This window comes from Pleurodeles waltl, chromosome 2_2, assembly GCF_031143425.1.
Source record: "Pleurodeles waltl isolate 20211129_DDA chromosome 2_2, aPleWal1.hap1.20221129, whole genome shotgun sequence".
Classification (NCBI taxonomy): domain Eukaryota; kingdom Metazoa; phylum Chordata; class Amphibia; order Caudata; family Salamandridae; genus Pleurodeles; species Pleurodeles waltl.
In genome coordinates this window covers 493,119,946-493,135,789 of record NC_090439.1, presented here as the reverse complement: position 1 = coordinate 493,135,789, position 15,844 = coordinate 493,119,946, and the positions used below count along the sequence as shown (strand labels likewise).

General features: G+C 47.4%; 1 protein-coding gene across 4 annotated transcripts; it reads left to right on the top strand.

Moving 5' to 3' along the window:
• Positions 1-1,017: 1,017 nt before the first annotated feature.
• Positions 1,018-14,166, top strand: ADCYAP1 (adenylate cyclase activating polypeptide 1). Of its 4 annotated transcripts, none has more exons than XM_069219975.1 (5): positions 1,018-2,080; positions 2,313-2,420; positions 5,748-5,882; positions 6,742-6,837; positions 11,028-14,166. In XM_069219975.1, the coding sequence occupies exons 2-5, from the start codon at positions 2,314-2,316 to the stop codon at positions 11,212-11,214; spliced, it is 525 nt and encodes a 174-aa protein (XP_069076076.1). In that variant the 5' UTR covers positions 1,018-2,080; position 2,313; the 3' UTR covers positions 11,215-14,166. The 4 variants fall into 4 exon arrangements, with proteins under 4 accessions (XP_069076076.1, XP_069076077.1, XP_069076074.1 ...); XM_069219973.1 differs by having other exon boundaries at positions 1,049-1,261; positions 6,739-6,837; positions 11,028-14,150; XM_069219972.1 differs by having other exon boundaries at positions 1,049-2,080; positions 6,739-6,837; positions 11,028-14,150.
• The last annotated feature ends 1,678 nt before the right edge of the window (positions 14,167-15,844 follow it).

Below are 15,844 nucleotides of genomic sequence, written 5' to 3'. Positions count from 1 at the left end.
ACAGCGCTCACCCTACATGGGTCATATTTCTGTAAAGCTTCCCCGGAACAGTTCCCAGCATGCCCGAACATTTTTCAGCACCGCTTGCCCTCAGACAGCTCCCTCCCAACCTGGGTCATCTTTCAGCACCACTGGACCTAGGGCAGCTTTCTCCCAAATTGGGTAATGTTTCAATACCGCTGGCCCTCGGACAGCTCTCCCACAACCTGGGTCATGTTTTAGCACCACTGGCACTGGGACAGCGGTGACCCAACCTGGGTTATTTTTCTATACTGCTGCCCCGGAGCAGTTCCCAGCATGCCCGAATAAATGTCTGCACCCCTGGCCCTGGGACAGCTCCCTCCCGCCCTGGGTCATGTATCAGCCCCTCTGGCCCCAACACTGTGCCGGCAGAACTGGCTCATATTTCAGTACCACTGGTCCTCGGACAGCTCCGTCTCAACCCGGGTAGCTTCAGCCCCGCTGCCCGAGGACAGCAACTAACGAAGCTATGTCATGTTTCAGCACCATAAACTCCGGACAACTCCCTGTGAGCCCGAGCTGGACTGTCATCGGGTAGCGCCCTTTGCAGTCCAAGACCATCAGCAGCAAATCTCCCTTTCCCCTTCTACCGGGCACTGCGCCCAGAGAAGCCCCTCATTATCTCCAGCGCCAGAGGCGGTTCGCTCCAGACAGATAGCAATGCCCAGTGACAGTTACGCAGTCAACGTATCTAAACTAAAACAAGAGCAAAACAAATCTGAAGTCTTTCTTTTTGTAACACTTAGTCCTCCTTTAACACCATACTGACACACGTCCTTGTCTGAAAAGTGTCATTATACAGGGCGCCCACCCTACCACATAAGTTCACATTTTCATGTGTCACCCTATTTAAGTTCAGGAAACCTAATCACCGGTAAGCGAGAAATGAAATCACAGCCCAGCATCACGAAACCACTGAAAATAGATGGGGGCAGAAGTGGGGGTGGGGTGGGGGGGGGGGGGGGGGGCATTGGAGAGTGTTAGCGGGGGAACGGTAGATAGAGAGAAAGTCACTGAGCTGAGAGAGAAAAACTTCTGCTTCTCATCAGCGTCTTAGAGCAGGAAAGATGAGAATTGTTATTCTGCTCCTGGAGGAATTGGGGCGATGACGTCGGTCCTGATACCCGATCATTACGTGACTTACACGCTGGAGAGAGAGGGAGAAAAAAGGGGAAGCCGTTTGATTCATGAATAAAAATCCGAGCGCAACAGTGGCACAAACAATAAATCGCATTTAAAGGTAATAGGGAGAGCGATATTTACAAAGAGAGCTTTTACTAAAGAAGGCAGTGCCTGCAAGACGATTTGGGGGGCTAATTGCATATATATATCCAGAGTTCTGAGGGGTTGTCAAAGGGAAGGGAGAGAGCAGCAGCAGACGCAGGAGGAAGCAACAGAGAGAGGGAGCTGCCTCCAAGGAGAGAAGCTGCTGCTTGTGCTGGAGGAGGAGAAGAAGATCTGATCTCACCGTCAGCAACTCAGCCCAGGCTCATCACAAGAGGCTGCACCGGGCTCAGCCACCCTCCTGCTTCTGCCTTCCCTGCCTCTCTCTCCCTCGCACTCTTTTCTTTCTTCAGTCTTTTCCTTTATCCAGTAATTCTTTCTTCTTTCGTTTACACTTCTTGTTTTCTGTCTTTTTTCCATCCCTTTTTTTTTTCTTTTTTCAGCTTTATTCCCATTTCCTTTTTCCCTTCATTCCTTTTTTCTTTGCTTACTTATTCTTTCTTTTCTCTATAACCTGAACTTTTATTCCATTTTCTTTATTCTCGTGTTTCCTTCTCCATACCCCGCTCCTTCTTCACCTTTCTCTACCTTCCCTTTTCTCTCCACCCCCTGAGTCGTTCCTTACCAACCCTCCCGCTGTCCTTCTCTATCCCTATCCAGCCCATCCTGGCCTCGCTCTCTACTCTGAAACTTTCGTTCAAGAGCTCTTGCACCTGCGGTTCCTCTGAGTTCTGCTCTGTTGCCTGTAACTAGCCCTGGAAGACAGTGGGTCGTCGCGTGCTCTCCTGCCTTGAAGCTGCCCTCCTCTCCCTGAGCGCCGGACAAGAGTTTGATGGTAAGGAACATAAAAAATGCGCGTGGCTGGCTGGCTCTGGACTTCAGACATTGTGTGAGAGGAGGATGTGGCTTCAATGGCAGTCCTTGAAGTGCCAGAGGACGGAGATCCGAACAGTGGGGCTGTGTGGTGCTTCTTGTGTGGTCCTCCTCTCTTACTCTGAGACCTTTGTGCGCTACAGTAAGTGATGTGGCAAGTGACGGCTCTTCCTTGTCCCTTCTCTCGCCCGCAGAATGGCCATGTGCTGCCGAGCGCTGCTCGCCTTGCTGGTTGCCTATGGGATAATAATGCACTCCAGCGTCTACTGCACGCCTGCAGCCCTCAAGTACCCCACGCTAAGGTAGGTGCCTCGCAACCCGCTCGCTGTTGCCCGCGTAACCTGGGTCAGGCTTCAGATTTGTTGTATAGATGGTTTTCATCAGGCAGAGAAGAGAGCTGGACACTTTAATGCAAGAGCAGAGGGTTTATTAAAAGAGGGACGTTTCCATATAAACCCATTTTAACGCACGGCAGAAAATGTGAACTGTTGGGCTGGGTATGGCGCAGAGGAACGTTTAAGCTCACTTTACCAACATGTCCTTGCCCATTTGATATTAGAAATTAAGGCATTTGAACCAGACCGTACAGATTCTGAGATGATAAAATGGCCCTCGGGTTTATGTTGCAGCCATGACATGGGGCTGGTGTGAAAAGGATCCCACGCTGTAGCGTTCCTAAACGGGCGGAAACTGCAAACGAATATTCGAGTGGCCAGGCCCATTCCCGGGAGGTGACAGGCGGCGCCGGGGCCCCATGGCTTTCGGAATGATGTCGTGCGGTGCTCTAGTGGACCCGTCACAGACAGTGGTCGCTTAATTGGTTTCCCAGGATTGACAACCACCCCAGCGCCTAGGGAGTGCAGTGTGTTAAATCAACACACGTGTCTGCCTCAAATCCGCAGGGACTCCGGGGCAGCAGGGGGCAACGCTGGCTGATTTTAATCACATCAACGAGGCACTTGTAATGCCTGAGAGACGTTCCAAGTGCCACAGACAGAGCGTTTTACAAATCTCTGCCAGTTTTCAGATTTCTCATCTGATTCCACGGATACAAGGTCATTAAAACTGTCAATGGCGCTCTGTACACCCTAGTTAGGCCAATGTTTGGAGATCTGTGGTCCGACGGGTGCAGAGGGGCGACACCAAGGGATTCGAGGTGGGAGAGGACTCGCAAGTCAAGCCCGAGAAACAAAAGGGCTTCCTTCCCTATCCATGGCGCAGAGGGCTGCCTGACTCCCGCATCCGACCGCGCTTCAGGAGAAAGCCTTTGTCTTTTATGACAACAAGCATCTTCATGTTTGAGGGCCTTCGAGCTCTCTTGACACGAGATTTAACGAAGATCTGAATGTTTAATGGCACGTCGGGTTACTGCGCGCATCTCAATCGCCCTTTGTGATGAGATGACTTGGTTTAAGCAGTAAGGGGATGAGCGCAAGTTGCGCGTTCTAAAGATTTGCAGGTGCTATGATCACTAAACCAAACCATCGAAACCTGCATACAACTAGTGATTGAGAAATAACGTGCAACCGTCAGATCCCTGAGCATTTACACGCGGTTGTAAAATGAGTGCAGACACCTCATCAGTAGGCGCAGACGAGACTTGCCATTTATGCAAGTTTTTTGCATGCATTGGGAAAAAGGTCTCGTAGTGTCTTCATTTGAAGATGTTATACTTCGCTGTCTTTATTGTTGCTCTTTGGGTATTTTGTCCTCGGATTCGATTTCTTAATAATCAGTAGTCATTACAATGTTAACCTATATCAGGAGAATACATTCTGCTAATTTAAAGCATGTTAATTTGTTTTTGTATAGTGCTTTCATGTGAGACATGTGAGACAAGAAAGACAGGAAAGCAGGAGATGAGATTGTGCATATAGTTCATTATCACTCTATCTATCTATCTATCTATCTATCTATCTATCTATCTATCTATCTATCTATCCATCCACCGATCTTCATTGACTATATCAGCCTACCTCTGACTGGAATCCACCCTTAAGTCCTGCACCGTCCATCAAAGCGCCCACCCGCCCATCTCCCAGCCCATTCCTCCGCTCCACCACTCACACCAGTATAGGTATAGCCGCTACAAGTTGTGAAACGCGCCGGCTTTGTGCACTGGGCTCTCATAGTATCATTTGATCGCAGGCGAGTCTTGATGGCGAGCACTGACACTGTACAGCACAGATACCGGTTGTCTTGTGTCTATCTGCACACACCCCTCCCCGCCAGGGCCTCCACCTCAGGCCGGGCCTCGGGGAGCGCGGCTCCACCGAGCGCCGGAATTAGCAAAGAAAGAAACACTTTCGAATCATCCATTATTAACGCGCCTGCCAAAGCGAGGCTGACAGAAATAGCTCGCTGTGACCTACATCCCACCGAGCCCGGCCCGGCAAGGGGGAGCCTGCCCTGAAGGGACGGCCCTGCAGGGGAAACCTTGAGGGGAGGTGGGCCATGGGGAGACTGCATCTGGAGCGTAGAAACTAGAGAGAGCACCTCCCGGAGGGTTAGGGTTGCCCCCGAAGGAACTCCCTCCTAGGGGGTACGACACTCCCTGGAGAGGCAACCTCGGAAGTGGACAGACACAGAGACCACCTCGTGGAAAGAGTAGAACACTCCCGGGTTCCAGAGACCACCCCGGGAAAGGGTAGGACACTCCCGGGGGAGGGCACTTCTGGACTCAGAAGATGGCGGGACTTCTAAAAAGGGTACACCCTACCCCGAATGAAGCAGCTCCGCGAGTGAGTAGAGCACACCCCCAGAGAAGAAAAGAGAGCACCAGGGAGCGCGTAGGGCATGCCGGAAGAGAGCAGCCTTAGATCAGGTGAGAGTGCCCCTGAAGGGCCCAGCAAACAAGAGCACCATAGAGAGGGCATGGGAGTTCTCCGGAGAAGGTCGGATGACTCCAGAAGTGGTAGGAGAGTTCAGGTGGAGAGTAGGGGGGGGGCTACACGCCAGAGGGAGCCCGACAACAACGTGCAGGGCAAACCCATGGAAGAAACAGCCCCATCGGAGGGCAGTGCAGCCTCGTGTGACACTGGCCCCAGAAGAGTCCTGGTGGTAGCAGCCTAGGCGAGGGCACCACTGATACCCTTCCCATCGCTCCCTGAGCACCACACACAATACCTTGCACCAGATCAGGGGACCCTCGCTGTCACTCCAGGCCCAAAGCATGTGTGGTGGGTCTCCTCTGTAAACGGCTTCACTTTGTAATTACAGAGCCACCGGGGCCTCTGTGAAGCGCCCCTCCCCCCACCCCCTCTGATCCCGTCCTCTAGTGAGCCTTAATGAAGCGCGTGCTGCCCCGAGCCCGGCTGGGAGGGGTCTCGGGAGCTCTTTGTGCAGTTGCTGGTAAGCTGGTGGCCTCCTGCGCGTTGCCAGACTTGGCTGCGGCTCCTGGCCCAGCCCCAGGGCAGCTCGCAGATGGGCTGCGCTTGTTATTTCTCTCACGCCTACCTTCAGATGGAGGCCGGGGTCTCTGGGGGGCTCTTCCCATCAATCCTCAGCCTATCATGTTTATATTAAAAAGCCTGAGCCCCTGCCAGGAACAGCAGGGATTACACATCCGCGGTTAGTCAGGAGGCACACGCTGTTCATTTACCCCTCGCCTTCTGCTACTCTCTCCCCAGGTTTGAAGACGAGCTCTATGACGAGGACGGAAACTCACTCCCAGACTTCGCGTTTGACAACGAGCCCCTGGGCATGGGCAGCCCAGCCTCGATGCTCGATGACATGTACACCCTCTACTACCCGCCGGAGAAGAGGTGAAGCTCCGGTGTTTTCTGCTCTCAGCTGGGCGGGGTGGTTCAGGTGAACGAGCCAAGGGCTTCTGGTGTGGTGTGGTGTGGCTGCGTGCGTGTGCGTGCGTTGTGCAACTGACTTGTGCCTGCTCAAGAATCATAGATGGGTGCGAATATTTAGCACAGGTGAAGCGATCTACGCGTGCATGGGTGGATGAGTATGTTTGTAGTGGGTAGATGGCTACGCAGACTGACAGACAGAGAGATGGAAGGCCGCACCTATGGGATGTGCGGGTATTTGGTCGTTAGAAGCGCACTATATCTTCTCCTGTACACGAAGAGAGCTGTCACTGCATGCCTGGCGTCTCGTGGAGGTGTGTCTGCGCCGTGTGTACTCAGATGGCAATTAGGGAATCTCCGACAGATGGGCGGGGTCACACGCCAGTGTTCAGGAAGAGATGGGAGTCGTAAGGGGTAGTCACGAGCGCACTGGGAGAGCAGTGCAGAGCACGCGCCGTCACAGTATGCCAGGGAGCTGCACAGTGCGTGCACCCGAGCAGGCATTACCGCAGAAAGGGCCAGGGTAGTCCGGGGCTTGAAGGGTCAGGCCCTGCTGAGGGCATCTAGAAGTCTCACGGGTGTGTGCTGTGCATTACGTCTCCCATACGTAAAGTTTACCACTCTTTGGTAGAACGTCGCGGAATTCCAGGGAAAGCAGAAATGTGTGTCAGGGAGAAATTTTCGAAGATCACCCCTACCCCATCCTCAGAGAGACACCCCGTCCCAAACATGCCCCCGCGTCGCTCCCTCGCTGCCAGCACCGGTATTTAACGTTTTTGTCTGTGACTCTTCCCTTCCCCATATTATCTGTTCTTCTCAGCAGACATGCCGACGAGCTCTTTAACAAAGCGTACAGGAAAGTGCTGGGCCAAATGTCTGCGAGGAAATACCTGCATTCTCTGATGGCCAAACGCGTAGGGTAAGGGTTTACCTCTTACAATCAATCACATGTATAGTGCAAAGCAAGACTAAAGCGCAGCACCCCACCCACACTTTCAGCAGAATAATACATGATACATTATAAACACACACAGTGCTTCAGGTCACGGACAGCCTCCTACACCATGAATGCGAATGCTCTCTTGTAAAGATTTCAGAAATCTTACCATTTTAATAAAGCTCATGGGAGAACTGATTACATTTCCAGAATGAATTATTCATGGCTTGGATTTATTGTCATCCAGTCTGTCGATCCGTTTTAATAGATTTCATCTACGCAGCTAGTCTTGTATTTTTTCTGGTACATTCTTCATTTTTGTTTGATGTCTCTTTCTTCGCAAAGGAAGCCGATATATATATATATATATATATATATATATATATATATATATATATATATATATATATATATATATATATATAAATAAAATGTCTTAGGTTTCTAAGAACACCCCATATGAAGATATATTTTTTCTTCTGAAATACGACGGCACCGAAGATTAAAACAACATGTATTTAAAAAATAGAAACATCACATAATGAACATAAATTATGAAACACCCAACGTCGGCTGATGCACGTCAAGAAATGTATACGAAGAGATAAACATATAAACTTCTAGGTAGAGAGAAAAAAAGATAACGATAGAAAGAAAAATGCATCGATAAATACACAATCAATCACTCCTGTTGAACATTTCATAATAAAAAAATAGCAAATCAAAACATGCTTCTGTCAAGTACACAACATACAGTCTGCAAGAATGAATCTAATATCACTTGATGCATAAAAATATTCACAATCACAAACGCGCGCATTTCAATAAATGTACGGTAGAACATTAAGGCCTGTATTTATACTTTTTTTTAGCGCCGTATTTGCGTCACTTTTTGACGCAAAAACGGCGCAAACTTGCAAAATGCCATTGTATTTTGTAAGTTTGCGCCGTTTTTGCGTCAAAAAGCGGCGCAAATGCGGCGCTAAAAAAGTATAAATACGGGCCTAAAGCTATCATGGCAACGCGTTGCAACACCAAGACACGCACGCAAGCCCACGCCAACACAGACTTGCACACACCTACACTCGTGTTAACATGGGTGAGCGGAGGTGTTCCCTTGTAAATTGTGGGGCGCTTTCCCCTGACCCTCACCTCACTGCAGCACGCACACACGTGCAGAAGTGAAGGGGGTCATGTGATATGACGCCGTCTGATGAAGTATGCGTATATCTACTGGCTACGAGAAACAATGAACCCTTCAAAATGGCCGAACATTACTTCCTGTGCCTTATTCCAGTGATGCACAATCAATTGCCTCTGTAGAGCAAGAAAGTATGTGGAGTAGTGCCCCATGCAGTTAGAGGCACAACACCTGTGTGCCAGAGGGAGGCGTTGTTGCTCTTTCGAGCGTTACCATGCAGTACGCGAAAGAAGCCCAGTGTAGGGAGCAGCCGCTGGTGTTGGGGTGCAGGGCCCAGTAGCTGATGGTTTAATTGTCTCTGGTATAACGGCACGGTGGTGCTTCAGATAGGCCTGCGGGCCTGTGCTGGAGGAGGTCGTTGGTCGTGGCTGAAGCTGGGAGAATGAAGCCGTGTACACGGGGAGACTGACACGTTGTGTGAAGGAGGATAGGTTATTACATGGGGAGCATCAGTGTGCTTTCTTGAGTGGTGTGTGTTTCTGGGGATTGGAAGGCCCAAGCCTGATAGAACGCACTGTTCATTTATTGTGTGCACAGGTGGCGCCAACAAATGATTGACCGAAATTCGAAAAAATCGAGACATTATGTTGACTATGTATGTTGTGTCTGTTTTAATTCCTAATGTAAGTTGCACCACAGTTTTAGGCACGACTATAATATCAGTCATTGGGGCCAGGGGTTTCCCACAATTAAGTTATTAGACATTGGTTGCACAGAGTGGCTGTACTTGAGCAGCTGGCAGCTCGATTTGTTGGTACTTTAAACGGATTATAGGCTTGGTATTTTAAGGCACTGCACAGGCCCAGTAGGTCGGAGTGTGGCTGGTACACAGTGATTTGATTTGTTGGGCTTCTGCGATTGGATCTTGGTGATTGGCTAGTGGTAGCTGGTGGTATTTAAACCTTAGGATCAGAAATAAGAAGTCAAAAAGGAGATCCTGATCGAGTTGCTGGCATTCGAGTCAGGTAGTTGTAAAATGCACTGTAGACGTTGGTATTGTAATGCTACAGTGATGCACTACAGTTTATGCCATTGTGCGACATTTGTTGCTATTTTGCTCCAAAAGTTAATACGCTACTTCGGTGGTTGGTTTTGTTTTGAACTATAGATTTTTTTCCTTATAAGGTAGCTATTTTGCTGTATTTGGTAACTTTTCACTGGTGTGAGGGATACTGTAATTTGGTGTCTGGGATTTTTTTGGGTGGTTAAAGGTACTAATGTCCCAGAGTGAATAACCGTGTAGAGCATCGACTGGTTGTATGCTGTAGCAATTGTTATTCAAGTCCAGTGGTTGGTTTTAGATTGCCTGGTATAGCTACCGAAGAGGTAAATAGTGCACTGTAGCAGTTGATATTTCACTGTTATGTTTGATACTGTCACGCGCTGTCTGGGATGTTACTGTGGTGACAAAATCGTACTTTAACGGTTGACATTTCATTATCGACTTTCGCGGTAGAATTGTACTCTCGCTGATATCGTACTGCAGAGATCTGTTACCTCTGTTGGTATCGAGCTGTAGTGGTCGAAGTGCTGCTGAAATGAATGATACTCTAGTGTGATTGATTTTGGACGGTGGTGGTTACTTTGATGCTGTGCTTGTTGATTGCACTCTAGTGTTTGATAAGGGGCTGCACTGATTAACATTTTACAGAAGTGCTTGACATACACTAGCGTGAGTTGGTGTGTTGCAGTGGGGCATTTGTACAGTAATGTGTCTCACTGTAGTGCCGAGGGGCACAATGTGCTGTACAAGTGAGCATTGGGCTGCTGTGTTATCGTGGGCCCTGCCTATAGTGTTTAATATTCAACTGCATTCATTGTTCGATACTGTGTTGCTGATATTGATTTTACACTAAGAATGGTGGTATTGCAGCAGAAAGTTTGGTTCTTATTTTGTGTTAATATTGCAGTGACTGGGCTTGAGTTGTGGAGGTAAGTGTTTGACATTAGCAGCTGAAAGGGTGGACTGATGTTTGTCATTTTTACAGCACACTCGTAATGCCGCATTGCTATGTGCTGCCATGGTTGGTGCTGTAGGCACGTGGATGGGTTTGTAGCAGTTAGTATTGCACTGAATAATTACCATGTGACCGCAGCGGGTGATTCTGTAGAGCAGTGGTTGATATTACAACTTATGGATATTAGTCCTCAATGATGCCGACTGGGTACATGCTAATAATTGGTGTATTCTCTGATCCTTACAGAATCGGTCGATAACGCAGCTCTGTGATTGGTTTTATTTTCAGTAGACTTCACTGATTAATGCTTTCTTTGGTGATTGGCTCTGGGTCGGCACTTGTGAGAAATTGATGGCAATGGTGAGGGTGATTTGCAGCGGCATGGCTGTATTTAAGCGGTTCACACTTCAGTTCTTGTAGTAACGGATGACCCTGGTGTCTGGAAGGGCTGTTATCACAAGCGCAAACGAACTTTCAGGCACTGCATTACTTAGATTCTACGTACTCGCGTATTGGCGGAAAGCAAAAGACTTGAGAAGCACGAAGCGGAGACAGAAAGTAACGTGCGTGAGACAGCAGGTCCAAGCGTGAGACAGAATGCTAGACGCAAGGCAGAACGAAGGAAGCTTCCAGCAGAAAGTATTACTAGGCATCACCAGGGAGACGCAAAATACGGGGCATTGACAGTACGAGGGGGGTGGGATCATGAAGTGGGAGGGGCCAGACAGAAGGAAGGAGTCATCTGGGAGACAGAGAAAGTAGGAAGCTCCCCAGATAAGGTAGAAGACGTGAGACTGAGAGGGTACACAAAAAGCAGGTGGCAGTGACAGAGGGCGGGGGAATGGGTGTGAGAAAGTAGGACGAGCCAGAGTGAAGGAGTCACCCTGAGAGGAAAAGGTGGACGCCTGTCATACACGCGTTGGGGGCGCAAACTCAGGGAGAGCCACGGGGAGGAACTTGCAGGGAATCTCTGCGCTGTTTGTAACCACACCCTCCATTCCTCCCTATCGTAGGGGCGCCAGCACCAGCTTGGAGCAGGACTCCGACCCGCTCTCCAAACGGCACTCGGACGGCATCTTCACCGACAGCTACAGCCGCTACCGGAAGCAGATGGCAGTCAAGAAGTACTTGGCAGCCGTCCTGGGCAAAAGGTATAAACAAAGAATTAAAAACAAAGGACGGCGCGTAGCATACTTGTAGCGATGAGCAGCCAGCCACCCTGTGTACACAGCCCCAAAATCAAAGTCATCTCCAAACTGACTGAACAATCATCGCTCCTGTGTTATCTCCAAACATGTATTTATGTATGAAGTAAAGCCATTAAATGAATATTTTGATAACAATATTGTTTTTCTTTTTGTACAAAAGCACTAGAGAACGCACAGATCTACTTTGTGGACCAATCATTGAATATATAAATATGCTATATATAAATATATATAAATAACTAAGAACGATGCATATAAAGTGTGCACATGAACAAATAAACTCGCCTGAGCTGTTTATGTTTTTGTATAAAAATAAATAGAAAAAGGACAATCATTGTTTTTGAATATGACGCCTATTTTTGTAAGAAAAATTCAAAGGATAGTATTTTTGTCCAAGACAGAGTTGAAGACATTAGGACTGCCCATTCGCTCCCGGACATAGCTTTGATGCCCAACTGCACGCGCAGGTTCTTCCTCCACCCGAGGAGTCTCAACAAATTCTCCTCCTTCCACAGTAGCCTATTTTAAGGGGAAGTGCCCCCGCTCAGCTTGAAAACTCAGTGCCCCACTTATCTTTTCCCTGGTTCCACGGGCGTGTAGTAGTATCCCCTTTGAACACCCCCTGACTCAGAAGAGACCATGTAATCTCCAGGGGGAGATAAAAGAACCCGGCTCTGCCCTCCAACCGTGCGTGTCCGCACCTGACAGGGCAGGCAATCCCTCGTGAGGCCATCTCGAAGCTGCTGCGAGTGTCCCTATTAGTTCTGCTGTGCCACGGAAAAACGTGCCTTAGCACGTACAGATGACGTGGGATCGATGAGCTAACACAGCAGCACAAGCATGTAGTTGTGCATGTAATATTAAGCCAATTGGCCACACCTGCACACATTAGTCCTTCCAATTAAGTTTAGGAGTCCCAGGTCGCAACACACAGAGCAGCGACCACTCCCGGTCCAGCCCTCAATTGGCCTTGACAGCTCTAAATTGGAACTTGGTGCAAAGTACAACGTGTTACTCTCCAGTGCTGTCCATGCTTCTCATTCGGTGAACGCGCCCTGATGCTCGCCCCAGTGAGCTGTTTGGCCCCCGCCTCACTTCATCCTTTTTTTGTCCCCCACGTTAGACCTGTCTCCCTTCCACTGTGTTCTGCACTATTGTACGTTGTTGCGAATTATTTTTTTTTAGACTGTACAAAAGCAGATTTCCACTGATTTCTCTGTTTTGATTTATGCAAGTTCTTACTGTACACCTGTAGGAGACCCCTGTTGTAGCTATACCACTAAATACGTATGCACTACGACAAAACAGTTTTTGGTCTTTGTTCATTGAGATGTAAGTAAAGACAGAATGTATTTTTCTACATTATGGCTTATTGTAAAGTAAAAAAAACAAATATATATATATATATTCCATAAAACAAAGGTTGTTATTTAGCATGTTCAATTTTCATCCACTACTAATCATAGACAATACCATTTTAAATATGTTTAAATCATATCTTAGTATTTGATGAAAAATATTATTTAAATAAAATGCAGTCACGGACATTAATAGGGAAGACTCCTATCTTTCATACTGGCAATGTCCACAGAGGACCATATAAACATATCAATGTATATATTTGCACATGTATCTATTTGGCTATGCACGCACACAAACAACTGCGTGTTTATATACATGTACACACGCGGCCATATTGGACGTATGTATACATAAGTATATATATATACGCACAGGTGTATGTGTGAACATATATGTAAATACATGCATAACGTGTAAATGAATAGCGTATGTTTAGCTGTATGCATAATGTATAAAGTTACATATGTGTGTGCGTGTATAAACACATGCTGATACATATGTATGTACATATGTGCTTGTATGCCTACGTACCTACGCGCACATGTGTATGTAAGAGATATGTGTATATATGTTTATATTTCTTTGTTTTATAAACATACACACGTATTTTGTAAAGATACACATGCCCGCGTAAATATAGCTATAAACACACGCAATGGTATGTTTGTGAGCGCGTGTGGTTCTGTATGTTTGTGTGGGCTATTGTGTATATTTTGTTACATTCCTATTCACTCAAATTCTTCTAGAAGAAAAAAATGTCGCTGCTTTCAAAATAGAAAACTAAAAAATATATATATATATATACACTTAAAAAAATACCCGCTACTCGCTAAATGATACCGGGTCTTTCGTGCTCCTGACCAAAGGGATGAGTCGTATATTACCGCTATGGCGGGATCTAGTCTGCAAACCTCCCTGGCCCCCACCAGTCGCTGCTCATTGCAAACAGTAGTATGCACACCTAGGCAGCCTTCCATCTCTGCCAGAGCTCAGTGTATGACATCAATCTTACTTTCATTTTACATTCTCCTCAGGCAGTGTGACGCAGGATGCAGTGGGCAGCTCTCGTGCCTTCCCTCACCTTTTAAATCGCCACGAATCACAGATGGCTATTTTAGTGGCCCTACAATGCTGCAACACATCAGCTTGCTTTTTAGTCTTAACTCTTTGTTCGCTGGTAGTTTTTGAGCAGTTGTTGCTGTGCGTGTCTCCATTGTGGTTATGAAGTAGGCTTCAATGTCACAATCTTCCCCCTTCCCCTCCAGGTCTCTCATGTGATCTCAGTAGATTTAACGTTCATTGGCTAGCTGCAAACATCACTAGTGACCCCCTCTAGCTAACCCCTTTTTGTCGTTTTCAGAAAACGCCGATAGCCTTACTAGACTTTATCATATTTTTTTGCGAAAGCTGTGATTAATTATCTCAATAGTTGTCAGTCTTGAAGAACTTATTGTGTACAATTGAATATTAAACATAATTTAATCAAAGTATGACTACACACATGACATCGATAACTAGGACGTTACAATTGTTATATAAAAGTGTGTAAAGTTTGTATGAATAAATTTTTGTAAACAACGCAACTTCGTCTAATGTTTGGAAACAGATATCTAGTAGATATATATACGTCGTAAATTGGATTACATATCCATTTTTAGAGCGTGTACTTTTCGTGTGACCAATCTGAGAAAAAAAATGTGTAACATTTTTGAGATGGGGAGCAGGTAAACAAATACGTGGACGTCAGCAGAGAAACTATCAATACGTTACTTTTGCACGTTGAAAAACTGGCTACCAAAACTAACAACCAAATAATAATGTGGCAATGGAGCTACACAAATGTCAGCCCCATCAGCTTATAAACGGGCACAAAACTCAAACAAAGTTGCTTATTAGTCGGAGGCAGGCGCCTTGATTTAGGGCTGAGTTTTCACTAGGACGCTCTCGATTCAAAGGTTACCGCTTTCTGCGGTTAGGTGGCGCTGTTGTGAGAACGTGGACACAATATAGCGGGTGTACTGTACGTGCGGCTGTTTCAGGAGAATGCATCCTTCTTAATGGCCTTCTATTCTATTGATCTCTGCCACCCCCCGCCCACTCCAAAACCATCAATGATGGCAGTGGGTGCCCATCTGTATAGGGCACTCTAGATGTAAGCGTGGAGGCAAGAAGAAAGTGGTTCTAAAGGAATAATAGAAAGATGGAGGGGAGCGGGACGCGTGGTGAAAGTGTGCCAGCAGATCGCCCCTCGCCACACACCCCTCCCCCCCTCCCACACACACACCTTTCCAGTGCTACCTAGTGGTATAACACAAACGCGTGCCCCTTGGGAAGAATGCAGAGGAGGTGCTCAAAGTCCCACAACACACAGTTAAATGTTTACTTGTGAGCACTCCATACAAAGGCATCTCTCAGGGTACATTACAGTGGATTTCACTTGCTACCAAACTCTCACGCCCTAGGCGGGGATGCTATGGTGCCCACTGCCCATCTCGCGAGCCCTACTGAGATGGCGACTCCTTCTGGGCACCGTTTGCACTTATATCAGACAGGCACAATTTCAAGGAGAAACCTTCTGGCTGAAAAAGCGGGCAACCCTTTCAAGGGAGGGCGCTGAGAATGAGGGTTCGGGCCTTGACACGGAGGCAGTCTTAAATGTATCACACCCACTGAATGGACTGCCTTTTAGGGCAAACTGGCAGTGGCAGAATGAGGGATCTGATAGGGCAGTTTTTGGCTCTTTGTCGGTCTGTTTTATGGGTTTCTGGTCCGTCGTTTACTATTGATTTCCCTGATACTACCACAGGCATTATGGACAGTGCCTATAGCAACATCAAAGCTCTAATCTCTCACGCCTTGAAAATCACCCATAAAAGTGTCTTTACAAGCTCAAAAGTGCCTTGATTTGCAAATGTGGGTCACGTTCTAACTGTGTAATTGGCTTATATAAGCCACCTTTATTTTGGTACCCGGGCCTACTTACCCGTCCGACCACGTAAATACAGTTACCACATCAAACCATCCATGCAGCCTACAAACAGGATCCGCTAACCGAACCACTTAATATGCTTTCAGGGTGCACTGCGCTTTTCACGTGAACTGTGGAGCATTGTGCGTGGAGAATCCATGCTTTCTAATTGAGGAGGTCTCTGGCATCACACTCCCCCCTCCCAAGTCGTGAGATGTGTGGAGCTTATATTTATCCCCCTCACTCCTTCCTCAACAATACAGCAGCGTCTTGAAAACGTGCCCGGAATGAG